Genomic DNA, 19,869 nt, shown 5'->3' with positions numbered 1-19,869 from the left:
GTTGAAGCGGCTTCTCTCTTAATACCGAGGAATATTTCACTCTCTCTGGTCATAGGAGTAACAACATGAATTGGTGCATGAAGCAGAACTAATGCAGTGCGACTTGAGTTTCACCATCAGCTGGAAGACTGTCCCCTTATCTCAGCAGATGGAGAGGGGGGGGGTAAGTAGGATGAGAGGCAGCTTCACCGCTGCTCCCTCCCTCCCCTCAGACTGACAATCAGACGCAGGCCTTCAGTCCAGTAATTATTATTTTTGTATGAATTATGCTTAGCTGTGCCTCACGTAATAGAACAAATTATCTATTACCAGTGTGATCATCATATACCTAAAATTGAAATACATTTTTTAAATGGTCTGAGATGAACAACATTGGCAGGGCATTTCAAGCATAGCCAATAGGCATATGCAGTGATAAGTGTATTGGGCCTACAGCCTACTGCACAAACCTCATTGCTACATAATCGTTTTTAATTGGTTAACGTTGCATAAGTTTCCGTTTTACAAGTCACGATAAAAATACAAATCTGAGCGGTAGATCTCGGTTTGCATTCGACTCAGAAAGATATCTTGACTCAAAAGGTTGGTGACCATTGCTATAGGCTATGCAATTGCGTGAGAAAACAGAGTTTTGATGGCCTCTTAAAAAGAAGAGGACACCATCAGCTTTCTATAGGCAAGGTGTACTATATTTATTTCTCAACTTTCCTAATATTAAGCAAATTGCTTCGCTTTACAACCGGAGTAGCCTACCTGGCTTGCATGAAAATGAACTGTGGGAAAAGCACTGCCCCGGTTCTAATAAGTGCATAATAATTGCCCATTTTAAACTAATTTCACACATATTATTTAGTATATGTAAAGACAAAATGACATTGAGAATATTATCACTTGTGAAGGATGCCCAGCGTGCGGAATCTTGAGAAAAAAAAGGGCATGCATCCCCCCGTCTTTTCAAATCATAGTCGGCCTATATGTTTTGATAAGGTTTGTATCACAACTAACTAAAGTGGCCCGAGACCCCTGAAACAGTTGGATTCTAGAGAGCCTTGTGAAACATGTGTTCTTATAAGCTCAGTCATTGCGCAATCGCAGGTGAAAACAGTTTTGACTGGCCACTATTTAAAAGAGGATTCCAGCTTTCTCGTGCTGCTAAAGTTAATGCTAAATTCTAGAAATTAAGCACATTAATCCGCTTTACAGCAGTACAGCCTACCTGGCCTATTGAAAACTTTAACCTCCATTCGCTATTCGAGTGCAGGGTACGGATGACGTTTCTTTGTAGGGGCCATTCTACATGAAAATAATTCCACACATACAGTACCAGTCAAAAGTTTGGACACACCTACTCATTCAAGGGGTTTTCTTTATTTTCACCATTTTCTACATTGCAAAATAAGTGAACACATCAAAAATATGAAATAACACATATGGGATCATGTAAAGCAGGGATACCTAGTCAACTGTACAACTGAATGTCTTCAACTGAAATGTGTCTTCCACATTTAACCCAACCCCTCTGAAACAGTGGGAAAAAAACACTGCCAAAAATCGACATCCACGTCTTCTGCGCCCGGGGAACAACGGGTTAACTGCCTTGCTCAGGGGCAGAACGACAGATTTTTACCTTGTCAGCTCGGGGATGCGATCTAGCAACCTTGTGGTTACTGGCCCAACGCTCTAACCACTAGGCTACCTGACGCTTAAGAGGGTGTGAACGATGCTGAATGGGTGTAGACAAAGGGTTCTCCAATAGTAGTACCATAACAGTCAAGGTCATTTTCTCAAAAGTGAGTTTACAAGTTTATCAACTTTCAAAGCAAAATTACTTTCCCATTGTTCCTCAATTGTGGTGTAATTTTGTAGCTCTGAGTCAATACTTTTATCCAATGTAAAAAAAAAAAAAAAAAAACACAATTTCAAATTTTGCTACATAAGACCGATTTGAGCCACAAATTGTTTGTTGAAATTATCCTTTATTTTATTCAGCTATGTTCAATTGTATTCATAATACTAAAAAATAATGCCACGGAATTCTAAGCAAATCTTGTCTGCTAAATGAACTTGTAGCCAGGGCCCCTCATAGCCAGGGCCAAGCATAAGGACAACTCAGAATATGCTGTTCTGTTCTTCTGAAATAGGCTAGATTTTCTTCCTATCATGTTTCTTTGGACCTAAAATAAATAATGGATTTAATGTGATGGTGTAGGCTATATTAAATGGATTTATTTGACTTTTTAAAATGTAGATCTTCCAAAGGTCTGCATCAGTGGCTTTGTAGGCTGTGTGGAAGCCGGAGATGCAAAACGTGTTTATGTTAATGTTCAATTACCGTGAGACCACCAGTTATTTGCATGACAATCACCGACTGACAAAATGTCATGACTGCTACAGCCCTAGTTGGGGATTCAGCACAGTCTAGTTGTTACACACTGTGCTCCCTCTCCCTTTGCCTCTCCTCTTCTGGTCCACTAGCCCCAGGCGCCTTCCAACATTGTTAGCCCTGCTTCACATTAGCATCATCGTCCATGAGTGTAATCATAGGTAACTGAGCTCGGTTCATAGCGGGCTCCCTCTCTCCCACTTGAATCTCCCCAGCCTTCCCCTGAACTCCCCACCCCTACAAGCAGCCTCTGATGGAAGTAGGGCTGCTGTTTTATTCACGGGGAACCCCCGAAGAGAGGAGAGAGCTGGGACCCCTGCCTCACATCAATAAGGCTATGCGAGCCGCGTGTGTCCGAATACGTGTGTGTATGTGTGGGACCCCTGCCTTGCATCAATGAGGATGCTGCAATCGCCGTTGCTTGCTGTATTTCCATTTGAAAGCGGAGTGCCATCATGGAAGCCCCGGTGGACCACTCTCTCACACTGAGAAGGAACAGATGGAAAGGGAGGTTGGGGAAGAGAATAGTTAGGTGAATGATAGGGGGAAATGGAGGGGAGAGTATGGAGGGATGAGGGAGTGGAGGAGAGAGAGTTTGAAAGGAGAGTATGGTAGCAGGAGAGATGGGGAGAGCGCCGTGGAGTACTACAGGAAGCTATGGAAGTCATGGCGTTCCTACTAGTCCGCCCACATTCAATTATCTAGGAATGTATGTTTTTCAAGTGAAGCAAAAATCTAGCGATGATTCAACAGCTCAGAGAATTGAGTTGTACGGTGGTTACTGCGTTTGAGCAATGTGTGTGTCAGGAGAGGGGCACTGTCTGCGGGGTTGCTAACAACTGAACGCATCTGGCTTTCAGGGGAAATGGAGAAAGCCTGACTTCCGCTTTAAGACGTTAAAACTTCTTGCCACTATAGGGGGTGCTGTTTCGCATTAGCATAATTTGCTCTACGATTAAACGGCTTCCTACTCAATTCTTGCTCGTACAATATGCATATTATTATTATTATTGGATAGAAAACACTCTCTAGTTTCTATAGCCGTTGGAATTTTGTCTCTGAGTGGAACAGAACTCCTTCTACAGCACTTTTCATGACAGGGAGTCAGATTTCAGACATCTTGGCCCCTGATCTGGGGTCGGTTTAAAGGTCCCTGTAAATGCTATGGAGAAACAGACACTGCTTACGTCTTCCCCTGGGTGTCAGTACGTGGTGACGCTTTGAATGGAGTCGATTGCGCAATCAGGGCCTGTATAAAACAGCAAATACCGGAAGTAGCTTCCCTTTGCTGCCTGCGCCTGACGCACGAAGGACGTCGGACTCGCCTCCTTCCAACCTGTTGTTTAGCCAGTAATATTTCTCCGGTCATGTTTTTACTCGTTATAGGTGTTAAAAACATCATAAGGTAGTTAATTTAAACCGTTTTATAGCAATTTATATCCGTTTAGTGCGATTTTGAGGCATTTCTTTCTGAGACACTTTGAACCGCTGGGCACGTTTCCAGTTCATGCCGAACGTTAGTGGGCATTTCCACATGGCAAGAGGACAGCTTTCGACCAAAAGAAGATTAGACCCAAGAAAGGATTCATTGCCCAAGATTCTGATGGAAGAACAGCTCATAGTAAGAACAATTTATGATGATAAATCGTGTTTCTGTCGAAAAATGTTAAACGCTTATGCCGCCATTTTGTTTTGTATAGCTTCGCTTGGCGCAACCTGTATTGAAAAGTAAGGATAATTTAAAAAATGTAATTCAGCGATTGTATTAAGAATTAAATTGTCTATCAATCGCTGTCCACCCTGTATTTTTTAGTCAAGTTTATGAGTATTTATGTATAAGACTAGATCACTGTCTAATATGGCGCACGACATTTTCTGACCAGCTGGGCTACTTTTCTCATTGTCTAACCATGATTTTGGTGGCTAAATATGCACATTTTCGAACAAACTCTATATGTATGTTGTAATATGATGTTACAGGAGTGTCATCGGAAGAATTCTGAGAAGGTTAGTGAAAAAATTAATATATTTTGGCGATGATAACGATATCGCTCTCTTTGGCTTGAATCAATGCTCGGGTAACGTTTGCACATGTGGTATGCTAATATAACGATTTATTGTGTTTTCGCTGTAAAACACTTAGAACATCTGAAATATTGTCTGAATTCACAAGATCTGTGTCTTTCCATTGCTGTGAGTTGTGTATTTTTAAGAAATGTTTTATGATTAGTAATTAGGTAATACACGTTGCTCTGTGTATTTATTCTAGTCGAGTTGTGATGGTGGGTGCAATTGTAAACTATGATTTCTACCTGAAATATGCACATTTTTCTAACAAAACCTATCCTATACAATAAATATGTTATCAGACTGTCATCTGATGAGGTTTTTTCTTGGTTAGTGGCTATCAATATCTTTATTTGGCCGAATTGGTGATAGCTAGTGGTGGAGAGAAAAAATGGTGGACAAAGAAAAATGGTGTATTTTGCTAACGTGGTTAGCTAATAGATTTACATATTGTGTCTTCCCTGTAAAACATTTTAAAAAACAGAAATGATGGGTTTATTCACAAGATCTGTATCTTTCATCTGGTGTCTTGGACTTGTGATTTAATGATATTTAGATGCTACTATTTAATTGTGACGCTATGCTAGCGATGCTAATCAGTGTGGGGGGGGGGGGGTGGGGGGTGATCCCGGATCCGGGGTTGAGGCTCGTGAAAGGTTAACAAGGCGACACTCCATCTTAACCATTCCACATTTACTGGATTGGTTCAACAGTGCAGAGAAGAGAACCTCCCATGACAGTTTTATTTGTTCATCGTCAGGACCAGAAAGAAAGAAATGCCGCTCAGGAGTTTCTTTTTTGCCTGCTACTTTAGGTTAGGAGAGAGAAAACATAAAGGCGAGAAAAATCTAAGATGAAAATGACTCTTTTCTCTCAGCACCCCACTGAGAACGGTGTCAGGACAGCATTGTAAAAGCTTGGTTAGAATATGATACAGTATTACACGTGTGTGTATGTGCGTGTGTGATATCCTGTGTGTCTGTGTGCATGCTTGTATGAATTCATAGTACCTTTGTGTCTCCTGTGGGATGGCGCTCTAGCAGCCTGTACCAGTAGCAGGTCCATGAAGAACCTTCGTCTGTCCTCCTCTCCAGGTGAAGACAGACTGACCACCTCCCCGTACATCGTCTGGAACATCAACTTCACCTGGGAGAGACAATAAGAACCATATGAACAAAAACAGTAGAACCGGCTCATTTACGCGATAGCCAATGGATGTGTGTCTGGTGTACGGAATCACAAGAATCTTCTTGGATTTGCCTAGACTTTATTGAAGTAATATTGATGTTTTGAAGAGCTAAGCCAATGTAATATTGACGACAGTTTTGTTGTAATTTTCAGAAGTAGCAGCAGACAGGTGTTCAATTAAGTTAGTACGGCAGTGCTTTCAACCTATTAAACAAAGGTTCGCCCACGTCGTCCCAAATTAAATATGAGAGCATGTTCTATAAATAGCAGTGTGACCAATTTGATCACATATGAAACAAAATATTTTGCTGTGATACCTGGAGTTGAATTTACAGGTTTTTAGAAAGTGCAGGACAAGCCATTCAATCAGGATGTGTTATCGGACAGCTAGATACCTACTTACCTTTTGGAAGCTAATAAATTGCATTTATTTAAAATATGAGACATAATAATTGTAATCAGAAGATACTATTAAACATGTACATTTGATTGGTAACAGAATAAATAGCAATAGAATAAGTGCAGAATAAATAATGCTGTAATTGTAAATTGTACATCCAAGGTAGGCTACTGCCCCTTTAAGAGCTAAAAAAGATTTCGTACCCCATGTCTTTTGTACCCAAATATGTTGTCTTCTCACACTATTCAATCTCCCCAATCAATAAACAGCTTATGAAGCGTGAAAACATCTAGGAGCAACAACGGCTCAGTCGTGAAGTGGTAGGCCACATAAGCTCACAGAATGGGACCGGTAAGTGATGAAGCAAAAAAGTTGTCTGTCCTCGGTTGCAACACTCGCTACCGAGTTCCAAACTGCCTCTGGAAGCAACATCAGCACAAAAACTGTTCGCCGGGAGCTTCATGAAATGGGTTTCCATGGCCGAGCAGTCAAGCCTAAGATCAACATGCACAATACCAAGCGTCGGCTAGAGTGGTGTAAAGCTCGCCGCCAATTGGACTCCGGAGCAGTGGAAATGCATTCTGTGGAGTGATTAATCACGCTTCACCATCTGGCAGTCCGACGGACGAATCTTGGTTTGGCGGCTGCCAGGAGAACACTACCTGCCCGAATGCATAGTGCCAACTGTAAAGTTTGGTGGAGGAGGACTAATGGTATGGGGCTATTTTTTATGGTTCCGGCTAGGCCCCTTTGTTGCATTAAGATTTCCCTTCACTGCAACTGTATACAATGACATTCTAGACGATTCTGTGCTTCCAACTTTGTGGCAACAGTTTGGGAAAGGCCCTTCCCTGTTTCAGCATGACAATGTCCCATGCACAAAGCGAGGTCCATACAGAAATGGTTTGTCGAGATCGGTGTTGAAGAACTTGACTGGCCTGTACAGAACCCTGACCTCAACCCCATCAAACACCTTTAGGGTGAATTGGAACGTGGACTGCGAGCCAGGCCCATCATCAGTGCCTGACCTCACTAATGCTCTTGTGGCTGAATGGAAACAAGTCCCAGCAGCAATGTTCCAACATCTAGTGGAAAGCCTTCCCAGAAGACTGGAGGCTGTTCTAGTAGCAAAGGTGGGGGGGAACACCATATTAATGCTCGTGATTTAGGAATGAGATGTTTGACAAGCAGTTTTCCACATACTTTTGGTCGTGTCGTGTAGTTTGTACTAGCATTCAAAGTGGTTTTGAATATACTGACTCAACAAGACAAACAACCTCAGTTGGGCCAAAAGGTCATGACATTTCAGGGGGGTCATTCAAAGGTCACAGCCGAGTAAGCTCAAGTTACCGACCTGGTATTGAACCCCGGTCAGTGACAGGACTAGAGACCACGTTAGCCAACTGAGCTAAAGCCTAGGTTTTAATATTGGGAGCTAAGAGAAGTCTTCAGGTCTCAGGAAAGGTTACTCATCTGGCAGGCATAGTTAAACGACTGTATAGTACACAACCCTAGACTTCCAATCACTGTGCAGAATACATTGAGGGCGGGCTCACACAGCTTCTATTCCACAGCCTGCTGTTCACTTCCTACCATGCCTTCCTCAGTTCCACACACTGATCCTCGTTCTTTGACAAGTTTGTTTTCTCCGTTCACCCTCTGTTCTCCGGTCTTTCTTGGCCCATCCTGGGCCAGAGATTCCTTGAAAGGAGAAAACGAGGGAAGGAGAAAGGGAGCATGGCAGGCAGGGAGAAAGGGAGACAGAGCACAGCACACACCAGCTAATGATTTTACTCCAGCATGGTCAAGGCTGTAGGGTATGGAGGGATGGGTGGAGTGAGAGAGGGATGAACAGAGGAGAGGGAGGGAGTAGAGGGCTCTCTGGCTGAGGAGCAGTAGAGCAGAGCAGTAAAGCCAAGCAGAGCATCTACACTGCTCTGGAAGAATAACCAATCCTCTGGTCTGCTAAATTACAAAAAGCTATTTATGTCTCCCTAATTTTCTTTGCTTCCCCAGCCCTCTCCCTGCGTAATTCTCGCCTTCCCTCTTCTTGCTCCTTCACTCCAGCTCCTCATTTTCTCTATAGAACAAGTGAGAGGGCTGCCACTTAATGAGACTCGTATGAATGGATCCATAAACAAATGTTGAAAAGGGAAAGGGACAATAGAGAGAAGATGATTCGGTATTGCTGATTGTGTGTGGCGTGCTCAATTGCTCCATTGAATTACATCTTGAATATGGCCTCTGCGTCAGCTAAAACATTAGTACAAAGAGAGCAATTACCTTCACGCCCTCTCCAGTCGACATGATTGGAGAGGGCATCCATTGTTTTCTAAGTACCCAAAATGGACTCTTCATTTCACACTTTAAAGGACTCAAACAAAGAAACTAAAACAAAGCGCGTCACTGTCTGTTGCCATTGTTTTCAATGACAGCGGAGATCTATGGTGTCTCTCAGGACTTTACAACAGAGACATATACATGCTGTACTTCAAAAGCAGCTAGTGCTCATTGATTGGTTTATTGATCGGAGATGAACTAATCAATGGTCTCACCCCCATACTTGTGTTGGCTTTACAATCTCTTGAGAATAGAATAGCATGGATTAAGTGAAGAGGTTGTGCCTGCTGTTGATGCGTTTTGAAACACACTTCTGCCATCACCACCACCGCATGCTTCTGCCAGCTCCACGGGTGGGGGATTAGTGTGCGTGCGAGAGAGAGAGAGAGAGAGAGAGAGCGAGCGAGCGACAGGGATGATTCTACAGAGGTGTGACAACGCTGGCAGACCACCAGAACACACACACTGGGACTCGCTCTGCCTCTGAAGCCCAGCTATGAGTCACTCGGATCGGGCACAAAAACCCCCTACAGGCACCTCTAACCCCCAACGTCCATACTTCTACCACCACATCTACCCACCTCTTGCTCGGCTTGAAAGCACCGTGTTCAGCCTCTGAGACCGCTTAACAGACACTAACCACGCCCCACCTCCATTACTTAAAGTACCACCACTCTACCTCCAGCTCACCCACCCTAGCTCCAGCCCAGATGTTGTGAGGGCATGGATCCCTTACATGGAGGATGCATGCACCCAAAGACTTGGTCTCTATTGGTTGGCCTAACTATAGCTAGGCTACTCGTGATGTATTGCTTGTTTCTTTTTTGCATTCGAAGCGCTATGAGATTGCTAGCAACACAAACCCCAAAGCAAATCAGGGGGAGAAAATAGATTTATTTGAGAAGGACAAATTATAGATGTTATGTTGGGAAGCAGATGTTCTGTCTTGCCTGTCCTCAGTTTTTCTCCACAGAACAAAGAAACAGGATGACATTTATAACCCCCCCACCCTAGCCTGGGGTTGACAAATCAGAAGTCCTTGCAGTATAACTGAACCAATGGCCAAATAACAAGTATCCTGCTCCAGACTCAATGTACAGACCAATGAAAACATGGCACACATAGCTCTGAGTTCAGGACTGCTATTCCACAGATTCTAAACAGCTGTTGAACTGAACCAACTATTTCCATTGACAATTCCCTATTGACCATTAGTACTCTCGTCCTCTGCATTGTGAATTTATCTTCAAAATATTCTTACAAGATGATGAAAATCACGATAGAAGATGTAATAAAATATTATTATTATTATTATTATTATTATTATTATTATTATTATGTGCTGGGGACACTGGCAGCTGGGACCACCTGCCTTCCCCCTCTCTCATTCTGTCACTCTCTCGCCATCCGTCGTTCTTTCCCTGCCCATCCCTCTCTATTCCTTCTCTCCCATGCTGGTAGTGTAAGAGTGGTGGTGGTCTGTTGGCTGTGTAGGGATGACACCCCATGTCAAGGAGTGTTGCTGAGAGGACAGCTGTCACCTATGTGTGCCAGAACACCACAACACACTAAGTCCATCTAAACCCAGTGCCAGAACACCCTCAATGTAGACCAATAGACAGACAGAGAGAGAGAGAGACAGGAGAGAGTGTGACAGGAAAGAGAGCGCGACACCAACAGACAGAGCGAGAGAGAGGAGAGAGAAAGAGACAGACAGGGGAGAGACACTGAGCAAGACAGAGAGACGCTATGTGCCCACCGCCCACAAAATGAGGTGGAAACCGAGATGCACTTCCTAACCTCCTGCCAACTGTATGACCAGAGAGATAGACATTTCACATGAAAACAAATCCAAACTCGATAAACTCCCATTTCTATTAGGTGAAGTACCACAGTAGAAATATGTGACCTGTTGCCAGTGGAGCACAAACACCATTGTAAATACAACCTATATCTGTTTATTTATTTTCTCTTACATACTTTAACTATGTACACAGACAATAATATAACATTTGCAATGTCTACATTCTTTTAACTTATTCATTAATGTTGTTTCTTGTCTATTTCACTAGCTTTGGCAATGTAAACATATCTTTTCCACACCAATAAAGCCTTTTGAATTGGGCGAGCGTCACACAGATACAGGGGGGGAGCGAGCGGCACACAGATACAGAGGTGGGGAGCGAGCCGCATACAGATACAGGGGGGAAGCGAGCCGCACACAGATACGAAGGGGGGGGGGGGGGGGGGGGGGGGGGGGGCGAGCGAGCCGCACACAGATACAGAGGTGGGGAGCGAGGGGGGGCGAGCGAGCAGATACAGAGGGGGGGAGCGAGCCGCACACAGATAGAGGGGGAGGGAGGGAGGCGCACACAGATAGAGGGGGAGGGAGGGAGGCGCACACAGATACAGAGGGGGAGGGAGGGAGGCGCACACAGATACAGAGGGGGAGGGAGGGAGGCGCACACAGATACAGAGGGGGAGGGAGGGAGGCGCACACAGATACAGAGGGGGAGGGAGGGAGGCGCACACAGATACAGAGGGGGAGGGAGGGAGGCGCACACAGATACAGAGGGGGAGGGAGGGAGGCGCACACAGATACAGAGGGGGAGGGAGGGAGGCGCACACAGATACAGAGGGGGAGGGAGGGAGCCGCACACAGATACAGAGGGGGGGGGAGGGAGCCGCACACAGATACAGAGGGGGAGGGAGGGAGCCGCACACAGATACAGAGGGGGAGGGAGGGAGCCGCACACAGATACAGAGGGGGAGGGAGGGAGCCGCACACAGATACAGAGGGGGAGGGAGGGAGCCGCACACAGATACTGAGGGGGAGGGAGGGAGCCGCACACAGATACTGAGGGGGAGGGAGGGAGCCGCACACAGATACTGAGGGGGAGGGAAGGAGCCGCACACAGATACAGAGGGGGAGGGAGGGAGCCGCACACAGATACAGAGGGGGGGAGCGGACATTCAACTTACTCTTGAAAGTTGTAATAGTAGAATGCACAAGGTGCAATTTCGAAATTGGGTAGTGCATCAGAAGTTCTCCTTGTCATGTCAGTCACTGCAGACCTTAGAGAGCGATTTATAACGTGTCAACTATTTTGTTGTAATGTTTGAGTCACATTAACACAAAAAAGACAAATAAGCTTTAAACAGCGCTGGTGCTCATAAATATCTAATTTGGTTCTTTCTTTATTCCTATTCTAATCCCCGATGAGCGGACTAACTCAGAGATGGCACTCTGCATAGTCGGAGAAGGGATTGACAGATTTAGGGAGAGAGACAGAAGGAGAAGAGACAAAGGGAGAGGTGGAGTGAGAGGAAATATGATGAAGGACTTGTGTGTGTTTAGCCTACCTCCTGTGGTAGCTGTGTGTAGCACGTCTCTGTGGTGGCGAGGATGAGGAGGGGAGTGAAAGAGGGGATGTCCTGGAGTAGAGAGAAGAAGGTGTTCTTCACCGTGTCGCTGACCGAATCCCACCAATCACAGATGTGGGGCATGAACACCACACTGGGCACGCTCCGACACGCCTCACGGAACACCTGGAACACACACAGCCAGACATCATACATTTGCGATGAGTATATTCTGGCCTAAAACAGATGCAATGATATGTGTGATAGGGGTGTGTGTGTACACATGCATGCGTGTTACCTGAGCGCAGGACTCCTCGGGTGTCTTGGCGCTGACAGAGTAGAGTGTGGGCAAGTCTAGGAGGTGGACAGACAGCTTGTCCAGGTGGTGTAACACAGCAGGGGCCAGGTGAGAACTCTGTCCCGAACCGGGGGGGCCCGCCAGCAGCAGGCGGGGCCGGTACGACGTGGGCTGGTGAAGGGCTGATCTGGAAGGACGAAAAGAGAAGGAGAATCAGCTTCTATCTTTTAAATGTGTTCTTACATTTAAGGTTTGATAAAACTGTTAAAGGACTATAATCTCCATAAATATTTTATTTTATTTGATACCAATATCACAGCAAAAAAAAAAAAAATGTTTGTATTAGACAAAGTCACAATTGCATGTTTCATCATTTTTTTGTACTGGTCCCTCGTGGGAAACAAACCCACAAACCTGGCATCACGGGATAGAAGCTCTGTTTAATCGTTAGGCATCTTTTGAGTTCAACATCATTACATTTGAAATGTTTGAGGTCGACATTTTTTCAGAGACAGTAATGTATACGCATTAATGAATCAATTATACAATCATTTTGACTTTGGTCAAAACAAATCTAACCACATAACGGTAATCATTTATTTGAATGGTAAATCTCTATTGATAAACTGGGTTAATCAAGATGTAGCCTAGACAATACAGGTGAATGCATTGTGTTATTGAGCTTGTTTTGGCTGATTTCATGGGGCTACAGGTGACAATGTTTCCCTTCAATTTGGGACTTATTTAATTGTACTAATCAACAACATATTGCATACTATCACAAAGTACAAGGGTAGTGAATTGTTGTTAGCTTCAGTTGTAAGCTAGCAAGGAAAGTAAGCCTGCAAAGCTGGAAGCTACTGGTGTCTTCGTCCATTGTTAGGTGTTGTAGCCTATAGTATGAGCAGTAATAGTTTCAACATGCCGTGTTGCATTATTCAAGTGTGTCAACTTCAGTGCAGCATGAATGGGGAGCTAACATGATGTAGCCAGGACAGTCTAGAGCAGGGATGGGTAACTTTGATGGGGGTGGGGGCCACAAGAAATCTGAACTGATCATGAGGGGCCTCAGTTGCTCGTAGGTCTGCATACCCAGTTAAGAGTTAATTTTGTGCAATTCTACAAATGTTTGCATGGGACGTAAAGCAAACCTTTGCAGGTTTAAAACAAGTTTATATATATTTAGCCATTGGTGGAGAAAAATTTACTGTTTTACAGTTAATTTCCTGCAATTCTACACATTTTTCAATAGGGAGGGGAGAAATGTTTTCAGTTTTTAATATGATATCTGAGTTGGACTGACTAACAAAATTAATGGGGGCCCCCGGCGGGTAATACGACCATGATTACTACAAGTTTAGATAGCTGGACGCAAGACTAATTTTCACAAGACTAATTTACCAATCTAAAAAATGTTAGCTGACATGGGCTAATTGAGTGACCATCAGTGACTGACAAAAACTGCTGATCAACAACCAAATTTCAATATTGAACCTTGTGTATTGTACTATTCTAACACGCAACAGTAAATTGAGACCGACAGTTCCTAATTTATGTATTTTTAATCCGAGGGCCTTCAAAAGGGGGGACGCGGCACACCCATCCCTGGTCTATAGCTGGCTCTAGCAATGAGTAAGTGGAGCAGGCAATAGGCATGCACGGTGAGCTCGTGCTATAAAGAGGACACCAGCGACGTTGATAGACTTGATCCTCTCAATCTTTATACAACGTGAGACACATGACAGAAGTACCGAAAGTAACAAAGATTCTAGTACTGAACCGTTTTTCATGTTCTAATATTGAAAAAGTACACAAGTTCCAGTATACCGTGAAACACTAATCATCTTTGAACATATTAGCCGTCTATAAGATAAAGTGCCTCTTAGATCGACTTGAATAAAATAGAGAACATTAATCTTCCCTGGCCTGTATTGGGGGCGGCAGGTAGCCTAGTGGTTAGAGCGTTGGGACAGTAACCGAAAAGTTGCTGGATCGAATCCCCGAGCTGACAAGGTAAAAATCTGAGCGGACAAAAACAAATATATATATATTAATGACAGGAGTGAATTGTGGTTTGACTGTCATTCTACCTGTTGCCATAAGGTGGCATTAAAACACGTGGTAGAGGCTAGCTGCGTGTTCTGTAGTCAGACTCACATGGTGAAGTGTAGGAAGGGTGTGTGTGCCGTAGAGGGATGTGTGTGTGTCTTTGGGGATCCCGGCTGGAGGTTGTAGATGGAGGGAGCTGCTCCATCCGTCTCCTCTTCACTGACCTCCTCTAGCAGGTGATTGTCAACGTCTAGCTCGGAGTAAGGAAGGACAGGAGGAAATACTGTCAGTCAGACAAAGTGTGTGTGAAATAAAATGATGTTGAGACATACAAAAATATGGAGGTAATAGATCAAAATGCATATAGGCCTAGGCATGGCCTAATTAACAGGCCTTTCCAGCAAGAATAAAGGCTAGAGAAAGCTCTAGTGTTAGAGGAGACATCATGGTTTATTAGGGAGATAGCACACCTTCCTCCCTAAATGTCTTAACAGGGTTCTAGAGTAACTTTTTCCACTGGTGCTACCAACTTTTTCAGTTGACGGCACCAATGTTTTGCCACTAAACACCAATAATGACCTGACCTGTGTCCCATAATATACCTGCATTCCATACAGAACCAGGCTAATAATGACTAAACATCTTAAATTAGCATGCCCTTGCAGTGCTTGACATTCAGGAAAATTTGCCAGTGGCACACCAGGCCAGTGCCAACTGAAAGATACTGGCCCGAATGAAAAGATTACTGGCCCGGGAAAGCAGATGATGCACACATAATTTAAATGTAATTTAGCGGGCTGAGCAAGATGGATATAGCCCAGGGGTCCCGAATTACATTCATCTGTGGGACGATTTTTCCTTGAGCGAATGGTCGGGGGGAACATAGTTTGAAATCATTTGTAAACTGCAACTTGACGGCAAGAATCCCAAACAGATATAGTATTTGACGAAAACCAAATAATTTCAACCCTTGATTAGCCTACATTGAGATGTGATCACATATGCCTCTATTTATGCATGGGAATCCTTGGGAACAGATTTCCAAAATTAAAATCACACAGAGCTGATTTCCTGGTGATTTTGCAGTCATACATCCAACAATGAAAACGATTTAAAAAATAAATAATAACAATGAGAGAGGACAGACAAAGAGAGAGAGACACACAGAGATGGATACAATGGGTGTTGGGCCAGTATACTTATTAATTTAGCTCTGAAAATAAAAATTGCGCACTGGATGCCTATTGGGGAACCCTGCTATAGCCGATAATGACCAACGTAAGTAAGTAATTACATTTTAACTTGACAATATCATATTTCCATTAATTGTTGGAGGGAAAAAATTACAAAATACAACCTTGCCGCAATCTCAAAAAGGTTGTTATTGTTAGCGATTACAAACAGTAAGTCGACAGTTGTAGGGCCCTATAAAATCTGTTCGATCTTCTGGTAAATTACGTGTTCCCCGTTTAGTTTCTCCAGGTTTCCCTATTTTATCAAGTTTTCACTCAAAAAAACAAACAAAAAAAAAAAAAAATCACACTTTTCTTATAGAAAAACTACACAAATGGGATGTTCTAAGTCCACAACAATGCTTCAACCAAATCAGGAGCCCACTTTTGAGGTCTGGGAAGAATAAATAAAAAGATGGAGGGTGCAGTTGCCCTTTAATTCAACGACACACCTAGCAAGAGGCCGTTGTGTTTGGCTAGCGGTGTTTTTTTACTGTACAATGTAGGCTACATGTGATGGCAGAGTTTGCTAAACAAATGCCCCGCGATGATACAAATCATGATATTCTGCCAGGTAGGCCTACTTCGCAGTCAACATTTAACTGGGAAGGTTTTTGTAAAAGGCTTCAGAAAGTGTTCATTCAAACAGTGCCTGATGAAAGTTTCTACCAATACTTCGAACGAACTTTTCGAAAACCTGCTTTGCCTACCCATTGTTGTTTGAATAAATCCTAGGGAAAAAAGAGCTAATTGTGACCCTAGCTACCAGGAAAGAGAGGGAGAGAGAGGCAAAAGAAGAAAGATAAACATATTACCTCCTCTACTTTCCCTGTGCTGTGTTTCTGCGTGGGGGAAGACTCGGAGCAGGACCTCCAGCACCGTGGCCAGTGTGTTTGCTAGTAGGGGGCGTATGTTGGGGGCCAGGGCTCGGCCTGGAGGAGCCTGGGCTCTCTGGGAAGCTGGGACGATGGTCCGCAGAGCATGGCTGAAGTCCCCAGGCCCCAGCACGATGGTACTGTTGGACACAGATAAGATTGATCAATACTTGATCCAAAAGGGAAATTTAGTGTCCACATATTAAACACATTTAAAGGCTAACTCTAACCGCCACTTAAATCAAATTTTCACTTAGTCATGCTTTGATGTCAATGGGAGAGACTGCATGAATTGTAACTTAAATGGAAGTTAGGATTCACCCCATACAGACAAGACAATTGATTCCAGTCTATTACTATGTTTTTGTTATTCTTTCAGTTTCCTTCTCCTTGGTTACCTGACATCCAGCTGCAGCTTAACACTGCTGCCGTAGATCTGGGGGTAGCAACGCCGCAGTGCCACCAGGGTCGCCTCTGTGCAAAGTGCTTTGATGTCTGCGCCACAGTAACCTGGAACAGGGGAGTGGAGGGGTTAAATGAATAAACCGAAAAAGAAGTAGACTAAACATAAAATGTTGTAGTTGTAAACGTTAATAAAATGTGAGTTTGTCTCCTACCGACACATTTCTCAGCCAGCTCATTTACAAACTGTTCAGCCAGTCTAGGATTCCAGTCCCGCGTGTGGATCTCAAGGATTTGTCTTCGGGCCTAGAGAATAATACAAAGAGAGAGAGAGACAGACAACACCGACAGACAAAGAGCGAGAGAAATATAGGGATGGAGAGAAAAAGAAAAATATGTCTATAAAAAAAAAATCGACCCTGCTCACACATTTAAGTCATTTAGCAGACGCTCTTATCCAGAGCGACTTACAAATTGGACAAGTCAGTTAAGAACAAATTCTTATTTTACAATGACGGCCTAGGAACAGTGGGTTAACTGCCTTGTTCAGGGGCAGAACGACAGATTTGTACCTTGTCAGCTCGGGGATTTGAACTTGCAACCTTTCAGTTACTAGACCAACGCTCTAACCACTAGGCTACCCTCACACCACAGTGGGTTTCTGATCAGCAAGGTCTCTCTCTGCTGAGGTCTGCCGGCTGAGTGTCTCTGTATTTGTGTGTCTCTCTGCTGACAGAAGCAAACAGACTGGGCTTTGATTATTCAGAATCTCACTGTGAGGGCAAACGACAGGAGTCAACCAATTAGACAGCTCAACGGGTAGAGGGGATTGCTATGCACCGCTAGGCTGGGACTCGCACACAGTCAGTCACTCACAAACACACACCACTGGGGTTGGACTACACAAGTAGCTGGGCTGGGACTGACAAACCCACACACACACACACACAACTGGGCTTTGACTGACACATGCAGACAAACCACTAGGCTGGGACTAATGTGTGTTGTACACGCTCACCCAGACGCACAGGAGCGGCTGGAACACACACTGAAAGGATAAAACTCCAAAAACATATACTGAACAAAAATATAAACAACATGTAAAGTGTTGGTCCCATGTTTCATGAGCCAAGATTTAAAAAAATCCCAGAAATGTTTCATACGCAAAAAGCTTATTTCTGTCCAATTATGTGTACAAATTTGTTTACATCCTTGTTAGTGAGCATTTCTTATTTGCCAAGATAATCCATCCACCTGACAGGTGTGCCATATCAAGAAGCTGATTAAACAGCATGATCATTACACAGGTGCACCTTGTGCTGGGGGAAATAAAAGGCCACTCTAAAATGTGCAGTTTTAACACACAACAATGCCACAGATGTCTCAAGTTTTGAGAGAGCGTGCAATTAGCATGCTGACTGCAGGAATGTCCACCAGAGCTGTTGGCAGAGAATTACATGTTAATTTCTCTACCATAAGCCGCCGCCGTCATTTTAGAGAATTTGGCAGTATATCCAACTGGCCTCACAACCACAGACCACGTATAACCACGACTAGAGGTCGACCGATTATGATTTTTCAACGCCGATACCGATTATTGGAGGACCAAAAAAGCCGATACCGATTAGTCGGCCACTTTTTTAAATTTATTTGTAATAATGACAATTACAACAATACTGAATGAACACTTATTTTAACTTAATATAATACATCAATAAAATCAATTTAGCCTCAAATAAATGATGAAACATGTTCAATTTGGTTTAAATAATGCAAAAACTAAGTGTTGGAGAAGAAAGTAAAAGTGCAATATGTGCCATGTAAGAAAGCTAACGTTTAAGTTCCTTGCTCAAAACATGAGAACATATGAAAGCTGGTGGTTCCTTTTAACATGAGTCTTCAATATTCCCAGGTAAGAAGTTTTAGGTTGTAGTTGTTATAGGAATTATAGGACTCTCTCTCTCTATACGATTTGTATTTCATATACCTTTGACTATTGGATGTTCTTATAGGCACTTTAGTATTGCCAGTGTAACAGTGTAGCTTCCGACCCTCTCCTCACTCCTACCTGGGCTCGAACCAGGAACACATCGACAACAGCCACCCTCGAAGCAGCGTTACCCATGCAGAGCAAGGAGAACAACCACTCCAAGTCTCAGAGCGAGTGACATTTGAAACGCTATTAGCGCGCACCCCGCTAACTAGCTAGCCATTTCACATCGGTTACACCAGCCTAATCTTGGGAGTTGATAGGCTTGAAGTCATAAACAGCGCAATGCTTGAAGCACAACGAAGAGCTGCTGGCAAAACACACTAAAGTGCTGTTTGAATGAATGCTTACAGGCCTGCTGCTGCCTACCACCGCTCAGTCAGACTGCTCTATCAAATCATAGACTTAGTTATAACATAACACACAGAAATACGAGCCTTAGGTCATTAATATGGTCGAATCCGGAAACTATCATCTCGAAAACAAGACGTTTACTCTTTCAGTGAAATACAAAACCGTTCCATATTTTATCTAACGGGTGGCATCCATAAGTCTAAATATTCCTGTTACATTTCACAACCTTCAATGTTATGTCATAATTACGTAAAGTTCTGGCAAATTAGGCGGCCCAAATTGTTGCATATACACTGACTCTGCGTGCAAGAGAAGTGACACAATTTCACCTGGTTAATATTGCCTGCTAACCTGGATTTCTTTTAGCTAAATATGCATGTTTAAAAATATATACTTCTGTGTATTGATTTTAAGAAAGGCATTGATGTTTATGGTTAGGTACACATTGGAGAAACGATACACACCGCATCAATTATATGCAACGCAGGACACGCTAGATAAACTAGTAATATCATCAACCATGTGTAGTTAACTAGTGATTATGATTGATTGATTGTTTTTTATAAGATAAGTTTAATGCTAGCTAGCAACTTACCTTGGCTTACTGCATTCGTGTAACAGGCAAGCTCCTCGTGGAGTGCAATGTAATCAGGTGGTTAGAGCGTTGGACTAGTTAACTGTAAGGTTGCAAGATTGAATCCCCCGAGCTGACAAGGTAAAAATCTGTCGCTTTGCCCCTGAACAAGGCAGTTAACCCACCGTTCCTAGGCCGTCATTGAAAATAAGAATGTGTTCTTAACTGACTTGCCTAGTTAAATAACAATTAAATAAAGGTGTAAAAAAATAATAATAATAATACCGATTTCCGATTGTTACGAAAACTTGAAATCGGCCCTAATTAAAATCGTCCTTTCCGATTAATCGGTCG

The 19,869-nt window shown here is 43.5% G+C and overlaps 1 protein-coding gene across 1 annotated transcript in view; it reads right to left on the bottom strand.

The window, feature by feature from the left end:
- LOC120024103 (ATPase family AAA domain-containing protein 2B-like) overlaps positions 1 to 19,869 on the bottom strand; it is a 137,293-nt gene that overhangs the window by 74,823 nt on the left and 42,601 nt on the right. Inside the window, exons 14-20 of the mRNA XM_038968241.1 lie at positions 16,813 to 16,903; positions 16,594 to 16,705; positions 16,136 to 16,335; positions 14,197 to 14,338; positions 12,040 to 12,226; positions 11,742 to 11,927; positions 5,461 to 5,596 (exon numbers count right to left, since the gene is read on the bottom strand). Coding sequence (XP_038824169.1) covers positions 5,461 to 5,596; positions 11,742 to 11,927; positions 12,040 to 12,226; positions 14,197 to 14,338; positions 16,136 to 16,335; positions 16,594 to 16,705; positions 16,813 to 16,903 — 1,054 coding nt within the window. The remainder of the gene's footprint in view (positions 1 to 5,460; positions 5,597 to 11,741; positions 11,928 to 12,039; positions 12,227 to 14,196; positions 14,339 to 16,135; positions 16,336 to 16,593; positions 16,706 to 16,812; positions 16,904 to 19,869) is intronic.

Source organism: Salvelinus namaycush, chromosome 29 (genome assembly GCF_016432855.1).
Source record: "Salvelinus namaycush isolate Seneca chromosome 29, SaNama_1.0, whole genome shotgun sequence".
Lineage (NCBI taxonomy): Eukaryota > Metazoa > Chordata > Actinopteri > Salmoniformes > Salmonidae > Salvelinus > Salvelinus namaycush.
This window is presented reverse-complemented; position numbering and strand designations above follow the sequence as displayed.